This window comes from Nipponia nippon, unplaced genomic scaffold (assembly GCF_047370975.1).
Source record: "Nipponia nippon isolate SJK-2023a ecotype South Korea unplaced genomic scaffold, ASM4737097v1 scaffold_3, whole genome shotgun sequence".
In the NCBI taxonomy this organism is placed as follows: domain Eukaryota; kingdom Metazoa; phylum Chordata; class Aves; order Pelecaniformes; family Threskiornithidae; genus Nipponia; species Nipponia nippon.
This window is the reverse complement of record NW_028262347.1, coordinates 732,543-760,028: the sequence shown is the minus strand read 5'-3', so window position 1 is coordinate 760,028 and position 27,486 is coordinate 732,543. Positions and strand designations below refer to the sequence as shown.

General features: G+C 52.9%; 1 protein-coding gene across 8 annotated transcripts in view; it reads right to left on the bottom strand.

The window, feature by feature from the left end:
- SHANK3 (SH3 and multiple ankyrin repeat domains 3) overlaps positions 1-27,486 on the bottom strand; it is a 375,879-nt gene that overhangs the window by 58,132 nt on the left and 290,261 nt on the right. For all 8 annotated transcript variants that reach the window (XM_087764022.1, XM_087764023.1, XM_087764025.1 and 5 more), the window contains exons 16-17: positions 26,147-26,229; positions 14,710-14,834 (exon numbers count right to left, since the gene is read on the bottom strand). In XM_087764022.1, the coding sequence (XP_087620148.1) occupies positions 14,710-14,834; positions 26,147-26,229 (208 nt within the window). The remainder of the gene's footprint in view (positions 1-14,709; positions 14,835-26,146; positions 26,230-27,486) is intronic.

Below are 27,486 nucleotides of genomic sequence, written 5' to 3'. Positions count from 1 at the left end.
CTTTTAGACACTTGGGTATATGTTATTCAAGCCTGTTAATTTGAGTATGTTTATTTTTAGCAAATACTATCTCACTTTCTCCTTGGTTACAGCTGGGAAACTTTCTGTTCCAAGCGCATCATATGGATAGATACATCCTCCTGATTTGTTCCAAACTCAGAACAGAACATTTCTGCCTTTTTTTTTTTTTTTTTTTTGCACCAGAATATACAATTTTATCATTTACATATAGAAATGGATCTCTACCAGACTTTTTTTTTTCTTCTAATGCTCTAAAATTTCTTATTATCGTTACATATTGGCCTTTGATATTTCCTTTGGCTCCCCTTATCAACCTCCCACACACTTTAGCTCAAATTAACCGCATTTCCTTCTCCTTTACTTGCTAACCTTTCCAGTAAGAAGGGGATACATGTCTGTAAGTAATATTTAACTGCTCCTTCGTTATCTCACTGAAGTGGGTGATGTCTTGCCCAGCAGATTTTTTCCCCCTGATTTTTGGACTGCATTTAGCAGCGTGTCCTCAAATAACCCTGAGCTTTTGTTAATTACGTAAAATTTATGCTCCCAAATATCAAAAACTCTGAGGTTCAGAAAAACGGCACTCTTTCCTCCCCAGGAGACGCTCACGGGTTGCTGACATGCTCTGCACATGGTAAGCACCGCCAGAGCCCGGCCATCAGATCTGCTGCTACACCTGCACGTTTTTATTGGAGCCATCGATTCTTTTTTTTTTTTTAATCTGTCAAATGAAATTAATACTAGATTACATTATCTCACAGCAACAATAGTTCACATCCAGAACACGCTCCCCTGGTGAGCTAACCTCTGCCACAGCAGGTTTTGTCGTTACCCGCAGGGGAGGGGGACTGGTGGGGTCTCCAGTACCAACGCAGACACCGCCCCAGAAACCTTCTCACCGCCCTGCACCCCACTGTTCTGGCAGGGAGATCCCAGCTCGACTGCTAATTGCAGTTTTCTTTTCTTCTAACAATGCTTTTGTACAACTATATCATACAGACCTAAACAATGAAAACATCCACAAATTTATATCCATATTTGTATTCACTGTCCATAAGTCCTGTGTGTATACACACACGCACAACGAACGTATAAAAGGGAAGTGTCCGTACAAGGGCTCTTATCTACATCACTAGTCACAGGCTCCTCAAGGAAAAAAATCAAGGATCTAAAACCTGCCAGGCTCAGAGGAAGATACAAGGCTGGACACTACAGACCACGCTCTGGTCCGTTAAAGTAGGATTTTAAAAATCCCGTGCCCCGACAGGTCTGATCTAGTCCTAAACTGTGGCACGTTCACAGCCTGGCGCTGCCCCACGGCCTCCAGCGAGCCGGGCGGGCACCAACCGCACAATGGTGTAATTGTCTGCGGGTGTTTTGCTCCGGTGCTGGGCACGGAGAGGCAGTCACCCGCGCACCCTCTGCAGCAGCCACCAGATTCAAACCCCACGTTGTTCAACGGCATCTCAGTAAAGCCCATTGCTGAACTCCGCACGACTGCCTAATCTTGGCAGTTTGAAACCGTCCCTCAAGAAAAACCACATCTTTGTGCTACTGCATTTCATCCACCTACCTGACGTTGTAACAGTCACATCCACTTCCCCTGCCTTCGAAAGACTGCCCACCGGTAAGTGGAGCATCTTCCAGATGCACTGCCCACGAGCACTTTCAAACCCTGGCTGCGTACAGATCCCAGGACTGGGGCGCAGACACGCTTTGCCTTAGCGGTACCTGCAGGATTTGCTGGCCCAGGCTGTCCGAGTGTAGTACGAAAGGGCAAAGCCCACCTACCGCTATTGTTCTGCCAAACCTCTCAGTGCTGAGTGAGAGAGGCCAGAGGACATCGTGACTGTGCGCTGGATGCCGAATTCCTAGGAACAGGCCAGCAGCCACCTTCTTTTCTCTTTCAATTCCCTTACCCACGTGCGTCCTCTCTCAGCGGTTCATGCCACGCAGCAACATCACAGCGAAACAGCAGACTGAGGGACCGATCCGGGGAGGTGACCGCACTGCTCTGCCCAGCCCTGCACCTCACCTGAAGGTCGCAGCACTGGTGACGACGTTAAGTGTGGTACGTGCTGAACTCAAGAACGGAGACACTTCCCAAAGGCAACCTGGCAGACACCTGAGCCCTACTGAAACGGGCCTGGAGGCTTGCTGGCAGCTCCACCTCAGCTACCACAGTCTTGCCCTGCGCTGCTCCCCAGTAAGGCAGCTTCTGCACTCGGACACCGCCTCCTCCGACACCTCTGCTGCAGAACGCAAGAGATGCAGGGGTCTTCCTAACAGATTTTGTCAAAGAGAGAAAGAAGAACAAAATGCATTTGAAATGGAGAGAGGGCTCGGCCTTGGAAGGACAAAACTCAGGAAAGAAAACAGATACAATTCAGAGGCCACCTTAGCTAAAAACCTTCAGTGGCTCTGCCAGGTGGCTGTCCTGGAAAAAAGTGAGGAACTGTATTTAGAGCTTTTGCTCTCTACCCTAGGCCATGTTATTGTCACAGGGAAGGCTGCCACCAGACGTGGCACGAAGACACCATGTGCCAGCCAGAACTACTGTCCTGGAAGGTTTGCTGCGGGCCCCGGGGCCTGGACTGGCGGTGTTGTGCAAAGATTTTGGGACTCCTCTGCCCTTCTGATTACTACCCCTTGTTGCTCATGCCGGTGGGTAACAGTGATACATCCAGGAAAACCTTGAGCAGCTCAAAGGCGACTGCAGGGCTTTGGGGTTAAGGGCAATGGAGACACAGCAGGAGTCCGTTCCAGCTATGTTCTCAACAGAGTCTGTCCCCAGAACTCTTCTGGCTGAAGGAAAGATCTGCTGTGGAGTGCACACATCTGCCAGACTGATGCCTGGCTGTGCAGCTGATGCTGCCAGCTACAATTCTCCTTCCTCGACCCTGGTGCCTCACTGGGAGATGGTGGAAGACCACCAGGAAGAGAAAGACCCTATGTCACTAGGAGAGGGAAGAACACCTCTGCGACCATGCTTGCTGCTGTGAAGGCTGTTCAGGAAGGACAGGCCGGGAAGGGAGGTGTCTCCACGGGATGGAGCTCCCAGCTGCACAGACATGCCTTCTGAAAGTCTCTGGATCTAGGCTAGGAGCAGGAGGGACTCTGGGTCTGTAACCACTGCCTGAGAGGAGGTGGTGGGTGAGGTTGTCCATAAATAACTAGTGGACGTCTCACAAGCCCTCATCCTCTCCAGGACTTCAACTGTCCAGACATCTGCTGGGAAGGCAATGGATCACTGGCCAGGGAAGCCAGGAGGCTCCCAGACCGCTGGTGACAATTTCCTAACACAAACACCGGAGAGGGCTGCTGGAGGTGGCCTTCTGCTTGACTTGCTGTTCACCAACAGGGAAAAACTGAATGTGGTCACAGGACAGCTCGGGCTGCAGCAACTGCGAGATGGCTGCGCTGAGCATCCGGAGGAAGGCTTGAAAGGTGAGTAGCAGAGCCAGGATCCTCAGGTTCAGGGCAGACTTCAGCTTCCTGAGAAGCAGCCCAAAGGGAAGGGGGTGCTGGTTTTCAAAGAAAAATTTTTGAGATCTCAGCACCAACCCACCAATGCTGTCATTTAGGAAGACCCGATATTTTTGCAGAAGGCTTGCTTGATAAGGTAGCAAGCTTCTTAATGAACTAAAATGCAAAAAGACACGCAAGAAGGAGAAACGGTGACAGGCACCAAAACAATAAAAACAATGCTGAAGCACTAGTGACAATATCAGGAAGGCCAAAGCCCAGCTGGAGCAAAGACTACGAAAAGACATTAAGCAGAACAAGGACATCTTGTAGTAGTACACTGGCACCAAAAGGAAGTTTGGGGAAAATGCGAGTCTGCTGATGAAAAATCAGCCGTGGACAGTGCAGACATGACCAAAGTGCTTAACTTTGTTTTAGGTCTCAGTGTTCACGGACAAAGCGTGCTCCCAGGCCTTGGAGTGTAGCGGACAATGTAAGATGGGCAGCCAGTAGTGGGGAAGCAACAGGTTAGGGACTTCTTAGAAGAGCTGCTGCAGCCAGGTCCACAGGCCCAGTGGGATTCAGCAGCGGGGGCTGCGGGAGCTGCTGAAGCAGTAGCGAGGCTGCTCTTTCCTAAGAGAATTCATGGTGGTTTGGAAGGTCCCTGCCAGCAGGTCCTGAATGTGACACTCACCTTTGAGAATGGGAGTCAGCCCTTCCTCAGCCTTGTGAAGGCCACGGAGCACGTCCTCCTCATGCACAAACATTTGAAGGACAAGACGGCAAACAGCAACGGTCAATACGGATTTCCCAACAGCAAACTGTGCTTAACCAATATAATATGACTGTTTTCTGTGGGCAAGGGGGCAGTGGTGGACGTGACATACCATGACTCCAGCAAGGCTTCTGACACCGACTCCCACAGCATTCCCATTTGGAAACTGAGGAGCTACGGACCAGATGCACGGACAGCTAGGTGGGCTGAGAACTGAGTGCACCACCGCGTGAAAAGGTAGTGATTAACGACTAGGCAGCTGGCAACGAGCACAGTGCTGTATGAGCCAGTCCGGGGGCCCATCTTGTTCAACAGCCTCATCAACAACACAGATGAGACAGAGGACACCCTCGGTAACCAAGTACAGATGCTGTTAAGCTAGGGGGAGCGTCTGACGTAGTGAAATGCAGAGCTTCAAACCGGAGGGGCCCTGGGAAATTTGAGGACCAGGCTACAGAAACCGCATGAAGTTCAACAATGGGAAGAAGAAAGGTGTGAATCTGGGGTGGACCAACCAACACACTGGTCCCGGCTCAGGAGAGACTGCCCGAGCAGCAGCTCTGTTCAAGAGGCTGAAAAGGGATTTACAATGACCGCCAGGCTGAGCCTGAGCCCGTTCACGCACGCTCACAGGAAATACGGCAAGCTGCACCCTGGGCTACAAAACAAGCAGCCTGGCCAGCAGACCGAGGGAAGATATTGCCCTTTTTACTCAGCACGGGTGAGGCCGCACCTGTAATATTGTGTTCAGTTTTTGGCCATTGAGTTCAAGAGAGACAGGGAAAAACTGAAGAGGGTCCAGACCCAGATCGCATGATGAAAAAATGCAGCCTACAACTGCTCGCAGGGCACCCACAAAGATGACTAAGCCAAACTCTTCCTGGAAGTAGAAGATGATGTCATGAACGTGGCCAACAGCCACAGATTGTGGCTTGGGAGGTTCAGGTTGGACTTGGACTTTGGCAAAAAAAAATTTCCCCGGAGGGCGGTACGGCCCCAGAACAGGCCGCCAGAAAGACTACGGCACCACCGTCCTGCAGATGGTTTCCTGCAGAAGGTTTTGACGGCTTGGCTGGACAGAGCCACAGCTGACCTAACGCAGTCCTTCTCGGAGCAGGATCTCAGAGAACCCTTCCAGCCAGCACCTCTAGGACTCTACAGAGGAGAGAACATACAGCTGTGGGTTCAAACACTGGCTCAGGAGGAAGATTAGCCCAAACGTACGGTTTCACTGTAAAACAGAGTAATTAATTGATGGAAAAACCCTCCAAGATCCCCAGAGAGCCCCGACAAAGAGCGATGGGACAATATTCTCTTCACTTTCCCACTAAAAGATATTTGGAAACTGTACTAAGACACATGCTCAGGGAACTAAAGGAAAATCCCTCCATTTTAGGATGTAAAAAAGACTCGTGTACCTGGGACACAAGTTTCTACAATGGATAAGGATTTGACCATATCTCAGGCTGAAAATACGGTCCGCCAAGCCATGAAAATGCATCTGCTAATTGTCTGTCTGTTATTGAAAGGCGTATTTCTCACAGGAAAGCAACAGTCTCCAGAGCCATCTGACATCCCGGCCATTGAGTGAAAAGCTCTCCAGTTTCCAGAAACAGCTAAGAAAAAACATCTGGTAGACTGGAGATGCTGCAGAAGTGCACTCAGCAGCCACAGAGAGGTAGCTGCAGTGACAGGGGAATGCAAGAAATGCATATTCTTGGCGGAGACCGGTCACATCCTGCCGCCATTGAAGGTACAGCTGATGGAAGCATCTCTAGCAATGTGGCCACAGTATGGATTTCAGGACTATACATAAACAAACCCAGGCCTACACGTGTAGCACAGGGTCTGGGGTATGGTATACCACTCTTGCCTACTCCATATGCCTCAACACACTTAGACATGATGCCTCTGCAGCGATGAACTTGAGGAAAGCCTTAGAGCTGTGATGGAATCTTGTGCTATTGAAGTTCTTGGCCCACCATGAACTGGAGATGACTTCTGTGAGACAGATGGACCGCAATGAGAAAGTGAGCACCCTGGAGACGGGGGAAATGAACCAGATCTCTTCTTGAGGCAATGGAAATACCACGCTCAGAATCATGTTTAAAGACTGAATCTCCAAATGAAAGCACTGTGTCCGGGAAGGGTTTCCTTCTTCTATGCCTGCTGCCAGAGGATGGCAAACAGGACAAACTAACAGCAGTCTCAGTGTTACTTCTGAGTCTCCAGAGAGGTCAGCACCTCAGAGCATACGGATGCCACAAAACGCTCTGACTTCACGTTGGAAAGGCATCGCTGGTTTGTTGTCCTAAACCTGAGAAGTACCAGTGGCAATTGCGCATCCAGCTCTATCCATAGCGTCAACAGCACTCAGACAGCAGTTCCTCTGAGAGAAGCCCCCAACGGCACAGAGAACAAAACCCAAACGCTCCAAGGAGCTGCTCCACGTTTGGTATTTCTCACCCGCAGTGCTACAGAATAATGTGCTTTTTGCCAAGAGACTGCAGCGCTGGGAGTCACCTGACGGAATGTGCTGTCCACAAAACGGGCACCTACCCTGGAAAAAGTTGCCCTGGGATCCCTGTCTGGTCAGGGGAGAGCTGGTCAGTGAATCCACCAGATCCCGAGTACGATTTGTCACATCCTAAGGCAGACTCCAGGCTAGGTCAGATGAATTTATTACTCCCTGAATTCCATCTCCACATTTATTTGGTCTCCACAGGCAGAACTGGCAAACTAGGCGAGGCAGGCAGCTGCAGGCACCCAGGTAACTGAAGCCCAAAGTGAGGTGAGATGAATCCCACCATAGATCTCTACCAAAGGCCACATACCGAGATAACCTGTGTCCGTGTTGTCGCAGCAGCCCTGTGGGTTGTAGGACCACAGCGGTATTTAGGAAATTAGAGTTCCCCATGGATAGCTGGCACCTGGATGTTGAAATGTGAACAAGAACACTGACAAGTCGGTGTTAGCCAAACCAACCAGAGAAAAGCAGCCACTTGGCTTCATGTTAGAGCTGTCCTCCAGTCACTCTACTTGGAGAGCATACGATGGAAGTGAAGCTAAGAGATGCTGAGTAAACATTGAAGTTACCTATCTAGCTATTTCTATACATAGAAATGCTGTGGGAGAGAGGGTGAGGGGTGGTGATCTCAGCGCTGGAAGATCAAGGGCAGAGCTTGATGCCTCTGATCCATCTGCCCTAAGCAAGCAGGAGCCCTGGGAATTTTCTGTGCCTTCTCATTCCTGGCGCAGCCCATGTCAACCAGCACACCAGGCTGGTCTGGTCTGAATCACTCATCGCAGATAGGGAAGGTTAGTCACCAGGAGGAAAGGGCGGCCTTCTTATTGGTGATGAACTGACAATCTTTCTTTAGAAGACCTGATGATACAAAATAACTTGGCTTGACTCATGTATTTGTTTTAGTGTAAGAATCTGCAAAATAGGATCCTTTGGTTGCTGGATCAGCGGGTAACACAGCTGCGGAGCAGTTACTGCCGGAGTTTCACCTGGACTGCTTTTCTTGAAACATGGGCAGATGCACATTGTGGAGGTCAATGAAGGAAGGTCAATGAAGGAAGGTCAATGAAGGAAGCAGTGAGCATGCCCATCGGAAAGCTCAACCAGATGTGCAGTTTGAGCCTGACAGTAGCCGTGGAGGGGGCAAGGAAAGGAAACAGAGAGACAGGGCTTATGAAGTAAACGAAGGGGTTATGAGGTAAATGAAAAACTAAGACCAGGACTGAGCAGCAGCTCATGGGAAAATGCTGAAGGACTGCAAGACAAATGCAAGCCACCTGGCTGGATCCCCTGGCAGACTGGAGGGATTGCCAATGTTCTGCCCATTTTCTGCCTCCAGCCAGCCTGAGGCACAGCAGCCGGGCTCTGTCCAGGCTAACGGAGACGGGCACGCAGAGGAAGGCAGCGCGTGATGCATCCCTCTGCCCCGCTTGTGTGAGACGCAACATGATCTGTGATCCCCCGTCTTGCAGGCTTTGTTCTCCTCAAGGCAGAATCCTCCCTGGGAGCACGGCACTAAACGGGTCAGGACAATCAGGTCCAGGTATCCGACAGCGCCCCTGGAAGCTTACCATTTAGACAGCGGGCAAAATCTTAAGTAGTAATAAAACTGGGATCAGATTCCCACCCAAAACACATTGCAGCAAGCAGGGGCTGAGTCAACACAAAACCCAGGAGATTTAGCACTAGTGACCACTCCACATAGAATCATTCAGGTTGGAAAAGATCTTTAAGATCATCGAGTCCAACTGTAAACGTGGCTTACTGGGATTAAAAAATGAACCTGTTCACTTCAATATGAAGAGAAGGCTTAAGCGTCTAGACCTCCTGAGAGAGAGGATTTGAAGCACGACAAAGGAAAGCAGAAGAAGCAACAAGCCCGGGAGGCGAGGAAAAAAGAGACAGTATCTCCCTGTGGAAGGAGAGCAAGGGCCAGATATTTCCCTCTATTACGGTACTTTGGAGCTGCAAATATTTGCAAGACTGGGAACTCGGCTGGCATAAGGGCATAAGCTCTAAGTGCAAAATTTTAAACATGCTTCTTCTGATGCTTGAATTTCTGTTGATAGGTGGCATTGCAGGATTGAGGTTACGTCTTGCCACACAGCTCCAGGCTCCCTCTGCCACAGCTCAGAGCCAGAAGACAATCCAAGGTGGAGAAGCGTAAGGGAGCTGGGCAGCCTCACAGCAGATGCTTCTGTTGAAACTGGGATCAGCAGGAGATAAATTCCACTGGAGAGGGGCGAGCAGGCAGCGTACATAACTACGTACAGGCTGCAGACGGGATGATGGGTTGTTACTGCTGGATTACGTGATCAAAGGCTCATCACCACAGTCATAACGGAGCAGAGGAACAATGACAGCTGGAGAAACCCCAATGACGCGATCGGTGTCAGCGGCGCACCCCGGCTCAGCCCCCAGGGCCACCAGAGGGGAAGGCTAAGCCCCGCTCTGTGCCCAAGACCCATGGGATGAGTCGATGGGAGAGGCTCTCTCCAGGTCACCCTGTGGACAGAGGGGAACCAGTGCCTGCGGGGGTATGGGACTCATTATGGGATGCCAGGAAGAGCATTCTGGGATTGTGCCAGACCTACTGAGATGCTCAGTGAAAGGACCAAAGGCAGGAAAAGGGAGGGATGATGGTGGATCAGGAAGAACAAGCATGGGAGAACAAAGGGAGAAGGGTGTGGGAGAGGCCAGTTGAGCGTACCAGGTTGCTGGTCAGTACGCTCGTCTGGCCATGCCCTGCGCCTGGGCACCAGTCTGCCGCGTTTTGTCTCTGCACTACTTCTAACCATTTTTCTTGGTGAGGATGGGCTCCATATTGTGTACCTCTGCGTGTGTGCGCATGAAGGTATAGCTGCCAGCAACGGGGGAAGGGGCCATGGGCGGCAGGGCCCATAGGTGCTGGGGTGCCAGCAACTCCAGAGACCGGCCTGCATGCATATTGCATGTCGATGCACGTGTAGGTGCATTTAGTTTGCTAGGAATTGTCAAGCTGAATCGCCCAGTGAGTAGGATAAGAGGCTTGGAGCCAGGGATGAGAGAGGCCACAGACATGGGGCAGATAACGGAGACACCGGGGGTCTGGGAATTTGCTATTGGAGGGACCAGACTGACCAGTGGGTTTCAGAGTCAGCTACTCGTAAGGCCCTGTGTTTGGAGCAGCTGCCAGGGAGACTGGGTTGTGTTTGTGCGTGCCTGCGCGTCAGGCAGATGGGGAGACCAGGGGCCTGGAGACCAGCTGCTGGACAGACCAAGTGCCCAAGGTCTGGGGAATCCAGCGCCCATGTGCGTGGACACGTCTCAAGAGATCCGAGTACCAGCAAGCGGTCCTGGGGGTTCACACGCTCAGGTGCTAGCAACTGGGGAGACTGAGGGAGCTAGGGGCCCGCTGCTGGGCAGAGTGGAGGTCCAAGGCCAGCTACCAGAGGGATCCATATTGTATATACATAGGCATATATGTATATATTCTCTTCTGACAGGCTTTCATTCTGATCAGCTGGGGAGGAACACGGTCAGGCCATTTGTGCTGCTGGTGTTTGCATGACGCTGTGCGTTTTCTGATCCGTGTGGCGGGCTGTGTGCTTACCTGTATATCGTGCATATGTGTGTACGTGTCCCCATCGGGAACACAGCTCAGCCTGGCTACTGCCCGAACCGGGGAACACGGGGCTGCAGCAGCCTTGCATCTGTTGGGCGACTGGATGTGAAACTCCTGACAGTTACCAGGGAGCTCTCACTTTCCTTCTTCAAGACTGTCTGCTCCTCCTGGAGGGTTCTGGTGAAATTTTCCACCTTCACAAAATTAGGCGGAGGTTTCCTAGTTAAATGTGAACAGAGACCAGTCTTGCTGAAGAAAGTATCAGGTGAGGGCACCAACGCTTGTCAAAGGAGTATCCTGAACTCCATACAGCCACCCCATGGATCTCACTGACAAAGCCAGGACCAACGTACCCCCGCTTGCCAACCAAACAGGCTTCAGCCTGTCGCGTCGGTCCAGGCCGTTACCGGCCCTCCATTCGTATGGAAGGTGCCGGTGAGAAACGAAAGGCTGAAAAGGCTGGGGAAGCAGTGTGGCACAGCAGGCTTGACCAAAGGGCTAGGACATTGCAGTTTAAACCTGGTACAAGTAAGTCAGGTCCTGTACTACAGTTGTCGCAGGTTGGTGTTAAACGTTCAGAAAGCCTCAATGCTAAACGTTGAATTTCCCCGAAGCTCTGCTCCCACTTCAGGGGCGGACTCCCCTCTGCCCACCTCCTCCTCTGGATGGCCTTTGCCGCCTCTTTCAAGTCACCGTCAGCTGGGCTCCCCGGTACGACCTCTCGGGCAGCTCTGCTGGCTCCTCACGCCAAGGCCCCACAGAAATGCACCTCACTCCTCCCCGCAAAGGGGAGCCTGGCGGAGGAACGGGAACTGCTGGAGCATCCACCGGACTGCCTCCAGCACCCACGGCCAGCCACCCCTCTCCCAGCTTCAGAAGCTGACTTAATTCCTGAATTAGTGTGAGGAAGACCAGGGCAAGTCAGGGCTTGCTTGGAGCTGTAAGCAGCGTCCCTGCCACCTGGTCCTTGCACGAAAGAGCCATTCTGTGGTACCGGAGGAGCTGTTCCCCACCGCTGGGCAAGGTCAGCTCTCACGTGGAGACTGTCGCTGCCACCAAAACTTCTCTGCCTGCAAACACCTCTCAGGACTTCCCACCTGCACTTCTTTATTTGAATTTGCTAACTCCAACGTGAAAGCACCTTACATGTATCTGCCTGTCTAGCACTGATCTCCAGTACTAAGATAGCTTTAAAGCAAAAAGGCTAAAGATTAATTTCAGCAAGAGATGGTCTCAGGCTACAAGTTACAAGGCTAGAAATGAAGTCTCACACTTAAAATGCCCATGCACCTTCCAACTAAATTTAACACATCTCTAACCCATACCCTTGGACAGGTTGATGAAGATGGCCCCAGAGACCTGTGCAAGGCTTCAAGCTTTACCACAACATCTCCCTTTCTGAATGCTGCCCTCGGGACGTGGCTTTACATTGCGGCAAAGTTGCTGTGCTCATTCTAAACCCACCTCCAGCTTCCCTTCCCAGGGAAACCACACATGCTTATTGCCCCACTTGCCACAGATTTAATGATCGCACAGCCACAGGGGAAGTCAGCTCAGCTAGCTGAGCCAAAGGAAACGGTCACACGCTGAGGGCAGGCTACCAGCTAAATACATTTATTCTGCAGCTGAACGTCCAAACCAGCAGGGAGGGGAGAGGGACTGCGAGCCTCAGCCGGGACGAGGCTGCTCTACTGCAGCACTAACCTCCTCCTCGCACCCCACGTGGCTTTATATGCATTTGAAATTCTTCCTTGCTTTGTAATGTTTCTAATACTACGTACCAGAAAAAGTACCAGGTCTATAACGACTGTGTCAGGTTTACGACGATCGGTACTTCACTGGCGCTCTTTAGAAGCTGCAGAGGACACACCGACAACGCAGACGACTGTTGGCAGCAGGCTATTTGGGTCACGCAGCCTTTGCCAGCACTCTCCTGACCGCAGCTTTCGGGGGACTTTCTGGCTGCAAGAACCGTGCCCACGCACAGGACGGACAGAGCAAACGGCCCCATGGGGAGCTGCTCTCCAGAAGGTTTGGTGCAAGTATGGAGCGCAAATCTGGGCCCCGCTAACAGCAGAAGGAGAACAGAGGAGAGGTGTGCTCTTCCCACTGGAATTAAGGCCAAGCGCCGGCCTGCACCTCTGCTGAGACGTCCTCAAGCCTGGCTCCGCTCTCCCCTTCGCCCTGTGGTCCCCCAGCTGCGGGTCCCTGTGCTCCCAGCAGCAGGCAGCTCCGCGTCCCCGCACGTTGGCTGTCGGTCCTCCCACCCGCCCTGCGGCAGCGCCACGCGCGCGGGCACGGCACCACCCGTGGGACTCCCCGTTTCAGACAAAGGGACAGCACCTTGGCACGGACACATCACAGCCGGTCCCTGCGTCGGGCACAGGGTCTCCATCAACTACGCATTCAACGTCAAGTCCATCACTGTGTCTGAGGTACTCGCTCTGGAAAAAGTATTGCTAGATCCCACAAAGCACTGACAGGAGCTCCGGGGTGCCAACTGCCCGGGACAGAGGTGATGACCACCCCTGGAAAAGGGAGCATTTTTCAGTGTAAGCTTCAGACTGCAGAGCGGATCGCAGCAGCTGAGCTGAGCAAAGCCTCCCCGCCCGCCTCCCCAATCCCAGGAACGCTTCCACAACCAGTAAAACTTCACACGTCCATCTGCCAGAAGTGTGCAGCTCCGCTTGCCTTACACCACGCACAACCACACCTACACCACACCACCACCACGTTGGACCAATGCAGATTTCATACACGGCATTACTGGGTTTAAAGCCTTATGATTTTTGCATGGGAAGATGCGAGAAAGCAAAATCCCACGGGATGCCAGCCCTTCCCCTGACTGTAGGGACTGACTGAGGAGACTGGCAGCGAAGCCTGACCACGCCACCCACCTCAAACCTTCACGCGAAGCTCCCCTTCCCACCCCATCTAATGCACCGTTGTTTCACAGACCCGGCATCAATTCGGCCTCACTCCCCCTCTTCTGCCACCGTTGCTCCCTCGGAAGGGGCAGGATTCATCTCACATCTCTTCCTGCACTGACAGTGTATACATCTCTACTTGAAACAAACTCTCTGGGATCCCTTTAGAATTAAGGCATCTCGACTCAGTGATTCACAAACACGTAAATAATTTCTCAGCTGCCTTATTGTAACAGCCTTTTCTCTGGCTTTAAGAAATGCAGACTTGGCCTATTGCTACCATACCCATTTGGCATGGATTCTGAACACAATTTTCACTTGCAAGTGCCACAGTACTGTCTCCTGCAGCGAGGAGAGTCCCTATACACATTAACAAATTAATGTTATCACTCTCTTTTAAATCACTCCTTAAAACTATCCTCTGCTGCGTTCACTACAAGATGAAGCAGCCCATGTGCCCAGACTGCTCCTTGCAGTGTCATCGCACTGGCCAGAGACGGCGCGCACCGGCACGGGAGCAGCCCCGTCGCCCCCGCGCTGGGACACAGCTGTCACCGCCGGTACCGCGCAGATGCTGCACACCATACAGCTCCTACCACGAGGTTTTCCTGACCTGTCGCTGAGGTTCTGGGCGTACACTAATACAAACAATAACGAAATAGTAATAATGGCAAGCTGCGGGAGCGAGCAAGTGCTGTCACTGCTGGAGACTGCCAGCCAGCTTCGGAGCCCTACCCCGGTTTTCTCCTCAGTCTCCTGCCTGTGCCCGGGGAGCCTGCACCCCCGTTTCACCTCGCCGCGCCCTCGAGCCACTTGTTTAACGTGAAGTTGCCAGTGACTCTAATCCTTGCTTTCCTTTGTGTTAAACGTAATCAGGAAAATCCAGTCGGCTGTGGCCTCGGAGCGGAGCGAAGGCAGTACCCAGCCTCCAACATCGCCTTCCCGAGAAAGGGAAAGGCCCAAGGGGGAGATACAAGAGCAGAGCCCTACATACCTGGTCAATCTAATTCTTCTCTACAGACCCCAACTCTTGTACCAGGTTGGGCAAAGCTGTAACAAATATCAGTACAGAACAACCCGGATTGGCCTCCAGAGAGGGCACCTACTGAGTCTTTTCTCCAACCTCCATTTTCCTCGTAATTTCGGTTAGCAGAAGGGAACCTGCCAGCTCATCTTCCAGCACAGAGAACACAAATCTGCTTGAATTATTGTACCTGAAGTACATTTTTTCATCAAGACATCCTGGCAGCAGGCATTTCCGTAACAATTATTACGCAGTGTTCAAAACACCTCATAAAGGAAAATAACTTTATGCAAGACATCGGCCCTTGTCCTGCAGAGGAAGATGCCGCTGGCAGCCATCGGTCCCTCTCCCTGCCGCATCCAGGCTCACCTCAATCAGAAAGTCTCCCGTGCGAAGCCCTGCTCTCCAAGCGACACCTTCCACATCCACTGATTCCAGGTACTGGAGCGCTGGGAAGGCTGGGGTTGGGGTGAACTCCTCAATTGGGGTTTCAGCTACAAAACACAAAGAGAGAGAGAGACTGAGATAGTGTGGGAAAAAGCAAGCAGAAGGCGGACAAGAATGTCCAGGAGCCTAGGAAAATCTCTGTACATCAGTTCAGAAAGAACACGTATGCAAGGCTCAGCTTGACTTCAATGCAGGAACCAGAGCTAACGCTCATTACTGGTTTTCATGTGTTACCAGACAGACGGCCGCTCCCAATAGCCTGTGCCACCGATGAGGAAAGAGAGGAGCTACCTTTCCAAGAAAAGTGCTGCTTCTTGGCACCACGACGCCTGGCCACTTGTTCGCACAGCCTTCCAGGGAGCAGCACCTACAGGGTCACTGCAGCCCTGCCTCCACTTAGTGGTAGTCCCAGGACTAGGGAGGGGACTGTGCCCCCTCCAGTGAACTGCGCTGCGCTGGGTTTGGAGCTGTTTGCAGCCAGCAGCAGCCTCAAAGATGAAGCTGAAGACGGGCTACCAGATACAGGAGTACTCGGCAAGTGGGGGGCCGGGGGGTGAAGGTGCAATATTGGATCCACCTGTCCCAGGTACTCTGTCTTCCCTGCCTGCAGAAACAGGGGACGGTGTTTGACATCACCTGGCTGTCATGGACAGAGGAAATTATTGACACATTAAGAATAAGGGGCTGAAAACCCCAGGCACGCTCTGGCAGATCTGCGCTCCCCTGAAAGCGTGATACGCATTGGAGGGTCAGCGAGTGGGTTTTGCTCCTTCTCCACCCGGGACAGACGCTTTGCTCAAGGCTAGCTGTCAAATAACAGATCGCAGTCGTACGGCAGAAGTCCTCTCCTGCAACAGCAGTACAGCAGTCATTCTGCTGAGCAGCTCTTGAACATACTTAAATCACCAGGAGGAGATGGGGCTAACAAGCCGTTGTTTTGCCTAATGATGCAGCGTATGTCAGGCACCAAAAGATATTATTGTGCCTGAAACATTACTGTGCCTGAAACATCTACGTTTTGGCTGCTGACCAGTGGCTGGCCAACAGCATGGCACTGCCACTTGCACGGGGTCAGTTTAAAAGCGTGATGCACAGCTTCTGGCACCGATGGTGTTGATGCAGATTAGCTCAGTCCACTGCTCTATACAAGCAGCAGAAGTTTCGGTCTAGTGCTCTTGACTGGCGGGCATACAGAGTCCTGGCAGATGGCTTATTTGATGTTGCAGGAAGTTACTTTGCATTACTTTCTCTGAAGGGTAATTAATAGAGGAACATGAATTAATACAGGGCTTGCAAACCAGCACTAAGACCAGCACAAAAGACTCCCAGAGCTTGGCTGTGATGGCTCATACTGTCCTCCCCTCGAGCACAGTAATTCTTACAGGTGTAGGAGAGAAGCTAACGCTGGTTGGTAAGAAATGCAACAGCGAGGCCACAGTTGCCTGAAACAGCTGGCTCAAACATGTGCAGAGCCTAGGAATTCAAACCAGAGACATGTTCCTCAAACCCGGGCCAGGCTGGCGGTTTTGGGGCCAGGTGAACCGAAGGCTCTCGCTCAGGGCCTTTCAGCGGACTGATGGAGGTGTCTTTTTCCCACATGAATCCTTAGTCCATGCAGGATTCACTGTCTCATCTTCATTCAGAAGAGCCAGTGGTGAAAAGACACTCTTTGCTAGTGTAGGGACAGCTCTCAGCAGGATGCACCGAAGGATCCAGGCTAACTTTCTAAGAAATCAAACACCAAATGTCTCCTTTAGTGGCTGATGATGCTTGAACAAACCATTTGCCTTAGAGACATGCAACAAGCAAGTCAGGAAAAGCCATGATTATCTAGTCTGATATCATGCATGACGAGGGCCAGAGCCTTCAACAAAGGTCCCTGCAGGTCCGCCTCTCACCTCAGCTGATGTATGCAGAAAGCGTGGTTTATTTTTGTTAGCCATAGAGCTAAAGATGTACTGTATCAACAGGCCTAGATAAGTTATCCACACTGTAAGGCTATTATCAAAACAATATATTTTTTAAGAGCTGTGTCAAAACCCTGATGAAGCAGATTTAATAGCAGTCAGGGGATGATCTTGGGCATACATCTCCTTTGACGTCAGGTCACTCCAGTAAATGTGACCTACTTTCTCTTCCATTTGTGTAAAATGCATAGACACTGATGTTCTACAGGGAGAAATATTTCCATCATTTACCATACTACTTCTTTGTTACTTTATTTACAATTTTTATGCAAGATCTTTTCTGCTAACTCAGATAGCCTCAGCTAGCACCAGACCAATACAAAGTTTGCCTAAGATGTTAATATGCTGAATGATCTGATTATGCTTAGATGCTTTTTATCAACAGCTTCCCATGACTTCTTCCTTTCACGGAAACTAGCTTAAGTGGCAAACAGTTGACAAGTCATCCTACCTATTTTTAGAAATGCCAATGTAACATTTCATTTCTCCAAATCCTTCAGGACTTCCCCAGTTTTAAATTCAACTCTTCGGATCAGTGACGACCAGCTAGTTGTTTCAATAGTCTGAAGTTCAAAGAACCACAAACATGGCCTCGCTGCAGACTGCAGCTGCAAAACTAGGTGCCCGTTAACTTGTGCTAGGCGCAGGCCCAGAATGGTATCGGGTTTAAGGTGAGAAAGACCTTGTGTATTGCCTGAACCTCTGAAAACAAGAAAAGGGGAGACTCGGGCTCTCTGAATGTCAAGTAAATTATTTATATAATGCTAATGAGACGTAAGGTCTCTGTAGAATATCAGCACTGTACTTCACAAAACGGGAGCATCAGCATGACATACCAGTACTGCCCTCTCATCATACCTGCATCATAATTAAGTCATGAAAAGGTTAAGTGGAAGCCCTGATCCCTGGGGAGGACAGAGCCGGACAGATGACAATTTAATTGGTTTCCTAGCCAGGAGAAGGAGCCTGACGTGGGCAAACCAGGTATCACAGCGGCTCCAGATACACCCGTCCCATCGGGCTTACCCGCGCTGCGACCCCACAGTTGCGCAATTCAGAAGCGCTGCCCCGCGTTTCCCCCCCATGGGGCTGACGACAGCCCGTGGATGGTGGAGAAATCCTAAATTATAGCTCAGAGAAGAGTCATCTGAGGGGTAGTTCAAGGATGCATTTTTCTTATTGGTAATCAAGGATATAAACTGATAGGGAATACAGATAAAATTAACCTAGGAAACCCAGCCTTATAGCCAATTTTGTCACCTGCGTTATTGATGTGTTACATGAGGACTCCAGGCACACCATTTTCCGTGGGCTGGAAGCCATACATCTACAGTAACCGCACGCCGCGATACACCATTTGTAAAGTGTCACTAGTGTCTTAAAGATTCAGTAAACAAGAAAATGCATTCTGAAGTCAGAACTGCACGCTTATGAAACAAATACTAGAAGCATAATTTAATATGGGGGGGGGGGAATGTAGCCAGAGGAAGCCACCAGCTCTCCCCTGCTACTGCCTGAAGTCCCAGCACTCGGTCACAGGGAACAAGAACGAAGCTCTAGTAATGGACAAGTAAACACAAACTAACCCACCCCTTCGCCATGCAGAGAATGAGGTCTGCAGGGCCAGCTGCTCCAGGCGTCTCCAACGGCCACATCGGGCAGGAGCTGTGACCTCCAGGCATAGGCGCAATCCAGCACTGGATTTCCCATCTGCCTCAATTAACTCGGAGGCTCAGGCAACAGAGGGGAAACCTACTGTTTACTGGAGTCTGCAACTGTGCTTCCGTGCTTCAGACCGTCCCTTACGGCTGCGTTTAGTTATTACTCAGTCAAATACACCAGTGCTGTGCTTATACCTGGTCAGTACGGAAACTGCTGTGTACTTTACCGCAAGGGACCTGTAAAGGGAGAAGATTCTCCTGCAGTACACAGCAATTAAAGCTCCCTGGGTAAGTGCCAGAAAAGTTCTAACACCAGCTTACCACCTGAAAGCCCAACCCTGCCTTACCTGCTAGGCTGACGGATACCGGGCACATCGTTTTCTCAGAACAGAACAGCACTAAATGAAACGTACGTTGACAGCAACCCTGTGGAGCACCTGCAAACCACGGCACGGGCAGGAGACCGTGGTGGTGGGGATATCTCCTTCCAACCACAAGAGTCTGCTGAAAGGGGCAGAAGCACCTCTGGAGAATACTGCTCCGGCAAAGGCAAGGAGTGACCAGAAAACCCACCGGTATGGGACAAGCCCTGACTGCCACCCCTCCGTCCCCATGGCAGTCTGTCCAGCCTACAAGCCTGATGTGGGAAACCCACACTCCTCTGGGTCACGGGAGATGGAGCCCTGCAGGGGATGCGCTGCTGCACACGCTGCCCGGGCACGCCGTACGCAGACATCCATGCGCTGGCTGCAGACAGCACGCCCTTTGAAACACCCTGGAGTCAGCACTGGGCACGGTGAAGTGATGGCTCAGAGCAGACCTCAGGAGCACTCCCCGCCTGCTCTTCCCTAAAAGCCAGCCGTTCGGAGGTGGTGGGCACATGCTGATGCTGCCAGGACTGGAGCACGCACCAACCTGGCACCAAGATGCTCGATCCGTCTGTAGGGCTGTTGTGCTGACAGCCAGAGACCAAGGAGCAGGCTGGACACACGGGGACGATCAGAAGAACAGATTTGGTTTATTGCCCTGATCTGGGCTGTGGTGATCAAGCACAGAGCTGCCCAGCAGACACCCTGCCAAACAGCCCCAGTCACACCATTCGCGTACCTGGTAACCTTTTCCTGGTTCTTGACACTCCTTTTTGCTGCCCCAGCTTCCTCCCAAATGAACAATCTGCCTCTAGCTGCTTTTCCCCGCTCACCCCAGTTCTGCTACATCTGCACTCAAATCTGGTACTTCCAATACCATTACCAAGGTAATCTTGGCCTTATCGGCATCACCGAGAGGTCACCCCCAAGGGGCTCCAGTATTCCCTGTCAGTTATCGGTGAAGTTTGGCCACTTCTAGCATTGCTCCCCCTCACACACTGACGGCACCCAGCCATTCCGCCGCAGCACTGCCTGTGACTTCGTCAGCTCCCTCGCTGCTGGCTGTCACGTCCAACCTCTCACGTCACGCCCCGTCCTTCTCTGCCTCCCGTTCAGTTAGCTTAACCTCAGCCTTGTCAGCAGCCCAGCCATTTGCCTACAGCCCCAACACCAACGAAACAAGAAATACTGACCAGAACAACCCACAGTGTTCAGAGCTGGTTGTAGCCCCGGCGATGGAGGAGGAGGACTCCGACCCTCCTTACGCAACCTGGGAATCCTGACCTCTGCCTCTCACGGAGGCCCGAGCCAAGGCTGAGCGCAGCAGACCAGCCACCGCAAAAGCCAGCTGGGGACCAGACCCTCCAACAATACTGTGCCCAGATCAGAGCCTGCGGGAAAGCTTTAGGTCAGAAGTATGCAATTCGGTGGCAATTCATCTCTGAGTGCCTACCCAGGAAGGAAATAAAATCTAAGGAGGCTCTCTTATCCAACTGGCAAAGGCAAAACTAAATCAAAAGGTTCGGAATTAAATTACAGAAATTCTTGCTGGCAATGAGGTGAAATTTCCTAACAAGGAGGTCTACTGTTCATTGCAAAAGCTCATGAAGCAAAAGCTCACGTACCTCTCAAGGAACCCTCACGTTAACACGACAGCTTTGGTTGGGCCGTTTGATCACTGCAGCCATTTCCTGGTCTTAAAAATCCACTGTCGGGGCTGTCTCGCACCAGGGACGCCAGCTCCAGCTGCGCCCAGCGGGCAGGAGAAGCCCTGGAAGAGCCAGGTCGCCTGGAAGCCCCGGGGTGGCTTTGACGACCCCCTCAACACCACAGGTCTGAGGGCGAAGGCCCGGCAGCACCCCAGTCCTGCCCTTCGGCACAGGGACGCTGACAGCCCCCCACGCCAAGGGGAGGGTCCCCCAGAAGGGCTGGCTCTGCCTCTGCCGTGCCACCGCCGCTGGGAGGACAGCACCGCTGCTGGCACACGGCGGCATCCTAAAGGGACACCCCTGCCACAAAGCTGGTTCAGTGGTACCTGCCACGGCCAGAAGCCTGCCCAGACCGGCGAGCTCTCTCTTCCCCTGCCCATCTGCGCTGTCTCTTCCCCTGGGCTGCCCATCTTCACGAGGAATTACTCCCCAGGACCTGATACGGTAAACCCCAGCCCCGGTTTTGACTCTTGCGGCATCACGGTTGATGGCATTTCAAGATGTGGGCTTCCTGGGACTCTCTGCAAATATTGCTTTTCTTGGACAAGTTACTTTCATTACTAGCCAAGCTTAGCAGCGAAAAATATTACAAGTTAATCCAAGCAGAGCAAATTGTTAAGATCCCAGTTACTTCACCGGAAACACATTTACAGAGTGAAAAATAAAATAATAAAATGGGATTCTACATTATATCTACTGCAGAATATTGTAGCTGCCTTGGTACTTCTCACCTGAAGGCACGTCTCAGTTCAAAGGCCAGGGCGGGAAGCCGCACACCACTCCTCTGACACCCAAAGAGAGCACCGGAGCAGCAGGTACCTGCTGCAGCTGGGTGGTCAACGGAGAGCAGGCACTAAGGGAGCACGTGTACGTGGGGGCAGGGAGAGAAGGGGTGCTACTATAAAAGGTGTGCTCTAAGTAGCATTTGCCATATCTAGACTCTGCTGGGCCTTGTTTCTAGTTTTCCATTAGATCTCCATAATGGAGACACCACCCTTAACAGCACAGATGACAGACGCGGTGTTTGACGTGCTCTCTCTGAACATCTCCAGTCCCAGTTTCTGTCCATCCTGAGGGTCGCAAAGCGTCACAGCACTCCTCTGCACAACAGCCAAGTGCTGAAAACCATCAGTGAGCTGTTCCATTGCCATGAAACTTTATGATACCAGCACTGCGTTCCAAAACTCACTGCAGGGCTTTAGGGCAACCTCCCCTCTGCCACAGACCAACAGCAAGATCCTCAAGCTTTGACTGGACTTCCCTCACCGTAGCCCTCCTCGTGCCCCCAGGGCTGTGCAGGGCAGGAGCTGTGGCTGTCAGAGACCCCCATCAGGTCAACGAGACCCAGCACCAGGCACTTCACAGCACCACAGCTCAGCCTGCAGAGGCTTCTGCGCCGGAGGTCTTCACACCAAGTGCTGGACAGGAAACAAAACTGAACTCCCTCGAACGATCCACTGATTGCTACGGATCCAGGCAAGTTCTGCGCTTGGGTGGCTGGATCACTGAATTCACCCAAGGAGATCTGTCTCAGTAACTGCAATACCAGTTGCTCTGGCTGGTCTTTAGAGATGCAAACACAAACATCTGATGCTGAACATCAAACTTTAACCTTCCTGCGGAGAAAACGCAGCAAAAAACAAGTGGGAGTTTGTGAAGCGAGCAGATGACATCCACGCAGAGTTCCCCCCTAACCCGAGCCCTGAGCTCTCTGCGCTTTCCCCTGCAGAGCCCGTGCAGCCAGAACTCGGTCTCAACTGTGGGACCCAGTCACTGGCGAGCGGCGTGCGTGCGCCGCTGGAGGAGGAACCCGGCCTGCCGCACGTGAGCTCGCCCCGTGGCCAAGCGCAGGCAAAGGGGCGTTGGCGATGGCTGCGTGGGCTTCCAGGCGCAGGACTGGAGGCTGCGTGGTCACACTGCCCGATGTTCCTGCAATGCTGAACATAACAAGACGCTCCCGGGGAGTGCTCCGGAGCGACCGCGGGGCTGGGGACAGGAATGGCTTCCCCAGGGCCCTGCTGCAGCCCAGCCGGGAGAGATGGGGCTGGGGTACAGACCGACCCTCCCCGTCGGCGAGTCCCATGGATCGGCACTTTGGTCACGAGCTGTGACCTGCTGGTTTTACAAGTGCTCCTCGATGGTCCCGCTCAGATGCAAGGACCAGGAGGGGCACTGAGGGGCAGAGAGGCTGCAGCAGGCAGAGGAGAGCAGGAGGGCCCGGGACTGCGGGGAGGCCATGGCGGGCAGACAAACACCAGGAGTGCTTGGGGCTGCAGGGAGGCCATGGCGGGCAGAGGAGAGCAGGAGGGCCCAGGGAGGCCATGGCGGGCAGACAAACACCAGGAGTGCTCGGGGCTGCAGGGAGGCCATGGCGGGCAGAGGAGAGAAGGAGGGTCCGGGGCTGCGGGGCAGGCCACGGCGCCGGGGGAGGCAGAGCAGCAAGGGCACTTGCTCCAGGGAGCAGTGAGAGCTGGGAGGTGAGGTGAGCTGGCAGAAACCTGGCAAGCAGGTCTGCATTCTGCACCGAGGCAGGTGCACGTGGTAAAGCAGGTGAAGTGCTTGGTTGGCTGGAGAACTGGGGGGTGGGTGGGGGGAATAAAAAATTAACAGCATTTCGGAAAGAAGCAGGAGCAAACCGAGCCCCACAGTGGATCAGCACAGCATTGTCTCCACAACGGGATACAGGATCAGTGGCTTCGGGAGATACACAAATCACGGGAAGCAATCATCTCGGGTAACCTCGTGAAGAACCTGCCCCGCCTGGAGGCTTCTCCCCAGACTAAGTGGACAAAAGAAAGCTCACACCCTGAAACGAGGACTTACAGCCATCTCCTTTCCTTTTTTCAACACATCATTTGTGTTATTGGCAATATCCTTGCTATTCATATTATCTACTCCTTTCTCGGACAGTAAATTCCCAAGCCGGGACTGCGTGTCCCTTTACCGCTTCCACAGGACCCACCGTAACCAGATGCCAATGAGCATTAACTGGCCCAGGAACAATACTCCTCTGCCCAGGGAACTGGTAGCAGGGATCTGCTGAGACCATGCGAGGTGCAGCTACAGCTGTAACAACCACTCTTTACAGGGATGGCCCCAGGGAAGTATGTATGAATATTTTATGAATCATATTAACAGATACGGCCTGATCTGTGGTCAGGTTAGCCAGGAAGAGGGAGGTTGCTCTAGTCCAGGCACAGAAGACTGGTTGAGTTTAGGATATTACAAGCCAAGAAATATCATCTTTTTCAGCATTTTGAAACGCTGAACAGGTCTATCATTTGTGTATGTGAAAGGTAGGGATGGTCTCTTCGGGCCAAGCACTGAAGAAGTGAATCCACCTGCTCATCGCTTTCCAGCACGGTGCTGAGCAAAGGAGCTGCTACACCCCTTCCCATCTGCCCCAAACGACTCCCTGAGGCAACGGCTGCAGGCAAGTCCCAGGTCTGAAAACTGCAGCTCATCTCCTGCAGGGACCAGGATAAAATAACCTTTGTCCAAATGCTCGGTTGGTTTGACTGGGACATCATGTCCGCCTGGTACTGGACAGAGGTGGAGACCGGTCGGGCTGGGAAGGACTGGCTCTCCGGGGTGGGGGACAGCGTTCTCTGCCTGGGGTGCAGCTGATGGGCAGCTCGCACAGATGGGCAAATTTGGGCTTGGGAAGGAATCAACCCTCAGCAAGACTGGCAGAAGCCATGCAAGATTTTCACCATCCTCCGCAGCACGAAGTGCAGCTTCCTTGGAGGATCATCCAGCTGAGTGTCACTTAATAACCAGCTCCCTCCCTCTGCAGGGACTTTGCTGATGCTCCGGTCCCTCCCGTTTTCAGACCCCTTCTCTGGTTCACCCCACCAGGCCTGAACTGTTTCGCACAGAGTATCTCAATGAGGCGGGAGCGGTGGTGACACCGACAGGGCCAAGACAGAGAGTCTCAGCGCTTTTTCCAGCTTAAACCCCACGGCAGCGCAAAGCACCAGGCTGAGTGGCTGGGAAATACGGGTGACTCAGAGCCACCACGTTCACCTCTCAGTCAAGAGGATGCTGCTCCCCAAGGGGCATCGGCAGACTCAGCAGCACCCCTGTCCCACACGGCAGCACGACAGACCATGCCCACCCCGCGAGGGCTTCCAAGCCACGACCCCCCGCAGCCACGCGCTGCTCCCTGCCCCCTGCACCAGTGCCAGGCTGCCAATCCGTAAGCCAGACCCGAGTCCCACACAGCCTCACGCCCACTGTTTAATCCGCTCCAAGTCCTCTCTTTCCGCCTCAGCAGACAAAGGAAAATACAGAGCCTACAAATGTTAGGAGGGCAAACAAGAAAAATGAAAGAAAAAAGGAAACAGGACAAAATTTATCCCATTTTTCCTAACACAATAGCTGCAAGTCTGATCTGGCAAAAAAATGGATGCCATTTTGAGCCCTGAAGTTTCACTTCACGTTACACAGACTGATGCGAGCAGCACACGGACAGACATGTATGTCACATGTATAGGGAAGGGGGGAGAGAGAGGAGGCAGAGACAGCAACCATATTCCGACAGGAACGCAAACACACCCACTGGCACACAGAGCCCTTTCACGATACGGACAGAACAAAGACAATTCAGGAATCCCCACAGAAAATCACACCCAAGATTAAAGCCCAAATCACAATGATCTTCAGCTACACTGAGGTCCAGGAGAGGAGCAACACCACCGAACGAGCTGGCAGGCACTGGTTCAAGCCTTCCCTCCTGCATCCTGCACGCGACATGCAAGGAAGGGATGGAAGCATGCACTGCTGTGCCCCTGCTTTCAGCAGCTGCGTTTCTGAGACCCCTTCGCCTCTCCCCAGCCTTCAGTCTGGAACTGCTGGAGAGGGGACCTTCCAGCCGGAGGTGGACCTGCCTCCCGAGCACAGGGGCTGAAGCTTGTTTCCCATGTGAATGTGAGCACCTTCATTACCAGTCCCCAAGGGACTCTTTTTTTGTAGCAAAAAGATCGGTTTCTGGCAAGAGAAGCCAAAGTAACGACCCGGTCCAAGGTACCGGCTGCACGAGCTCAGGTGCTTCAGGGCTGCGCAGCGGACGCGTGCCCCAGGCGCGAGCAGAGGCTGTCTGGCAGCACAGGGTTGAAGGTATGGTGGCAGCTGCAGGACAGACATCTACTGGTTTGCCCTCATGCTGGGGCTGAACCCCAACACAGCCAGGGCTCCCAGGAGAAGGAACCCCAACTCTATACAGCCAAAGTATAGTGAAATACTTCAAGCATTATAAAAAAAAAAAAAAGCCACAGAGGACACAGGCCCTGCCCCACGGGGCTTACACCTGCACCCGAAACAGAGCACATGCACTTTATACGCCCAGCAAATAGGCAGAAGTGAAAACTCCTACGAATACCAGCATCTGTACCAGAGAAACACCCCAGAACGTGCGAGAGGCACATTTGCCATGAGTGGCATTTTCTGTACAATGCACGTAGCCAGAGACAAGCTGCACTCACGCTGCCTAGCCATCGGAGAAGGAGAAGAGAGTCCCCGAAGAGACCCCGACGCACAGGGGCTCGCAGGCTGCTCGGTGCAGCCAGGGTAATGGGGTCCTGAGCACCAGCCGAAGTCAGGAGAAGGAGCTTTCCCTCCCAGCCCCAGGACCGAGCGAAAGAAGCAGCCCTTACCTTTGGCCCCTCGCAACACAAACCCGAATCCCTCATGCTCCCTCTTCTGCAGCACGGCCGTCTTCTCCTCAATGATGTAGTCACTGGGCAGGAAAGAGCACAAGAGAATGATGCTAGGGTTAGATTTCAGCACCATGCTGCCAGGCGGAGGTGGCCTTTGTGCCTGTGACAAGGAGACCTCTTCTCATCGACCGTTTCATCTCAGCAAGGAGTTGGGCACAATCTGCTTCCCTCCCTCCCTTGCCCAAAGTCAGAACAAAAAGACGAGAGCTACTTTCCCTCAACGTGTAGGTGGAGGAAAGCCCCGGCTGCCTGGATCACCCTTCTGCCCACCGGTCCCCTTCTCAGTCACCTGCATACGCATGCAGGGAGCTTACTGATCCCACTTTGGGCTTCCCTTTAAATGATGCCCTTAGCATGTAACTGAAGAGCGGAGCGCCTGAGCAGAGGAGGTGCGGGGGGAGGCAGCCATCCATCCATCAGGGAAGCAGCTCTCTGAGACTTTCCGGTTGCCTCTCGTATGAAAAAATTAGATGCTTGACAAAAGGAGAGGTGCCTCTTTGGTAAGTTCCCTGGGAGGGAGAACGGCAGAGTTTATATCCTCATCCCGGCGCTCTGATCTTCTCTTAAAATCCCCCCCCGCGTTGCTAAGTAACGGTCTGTCATTAGCAGAGGGGGGATGCATTGCATTGTCCTAGTCTAACAAAGCTGCTCTCCCTGCCCTCCGCCGCGGCCAGACAAGAAGAATGGGGAAAATCCGGTGGTGGAGAGAGAGGAGCGGACACGCAGCTCTGTGCGGACCCCGGCCGCCAGCGACCCTTCCAACAAACCACCTCTACGCGTGCCGGGAGGGGCGGGGGGCGCGCGGGGAGGGGAGACGGGAGAGGGATTCTCTCAGCAAACGGGAGCTTAAATGCAGCCCTGCAAATCCCTCCCAGCAGAGCCGCATGTCTGACATCAGAGTGGAATTAATCAGGGACCTCGGTCCTTCTCGGCAGCGCGGGGAAGGAGCTTTGCACACCAAGCCAAAACCGGGAGAGGCAGAGAGGGAGCGATGGCACAGGCCGGCCCCCAGCCGTGGGCACGTGCAGCCAGCGATGGGGTCTGCCCAGCGCGCCGCAGCGGGGAACAAAGACCCGCGCACCACCGCACTGCACAGAAACACGCTGCCAAGGAGCAGGTACAGCGGCGGGCGCACAGGCAGGCACGCTCGCAGGGGGGAGGAGACGGCCGTAGACAGGCGCTGGCACAGAGCAGGCTGGGTTCGCACACTGCGGTATGAGGTGCCCCAACATGCGCGGTACCGCCGCTGCAGGCAGGCACACGCCCCACCGGCACAC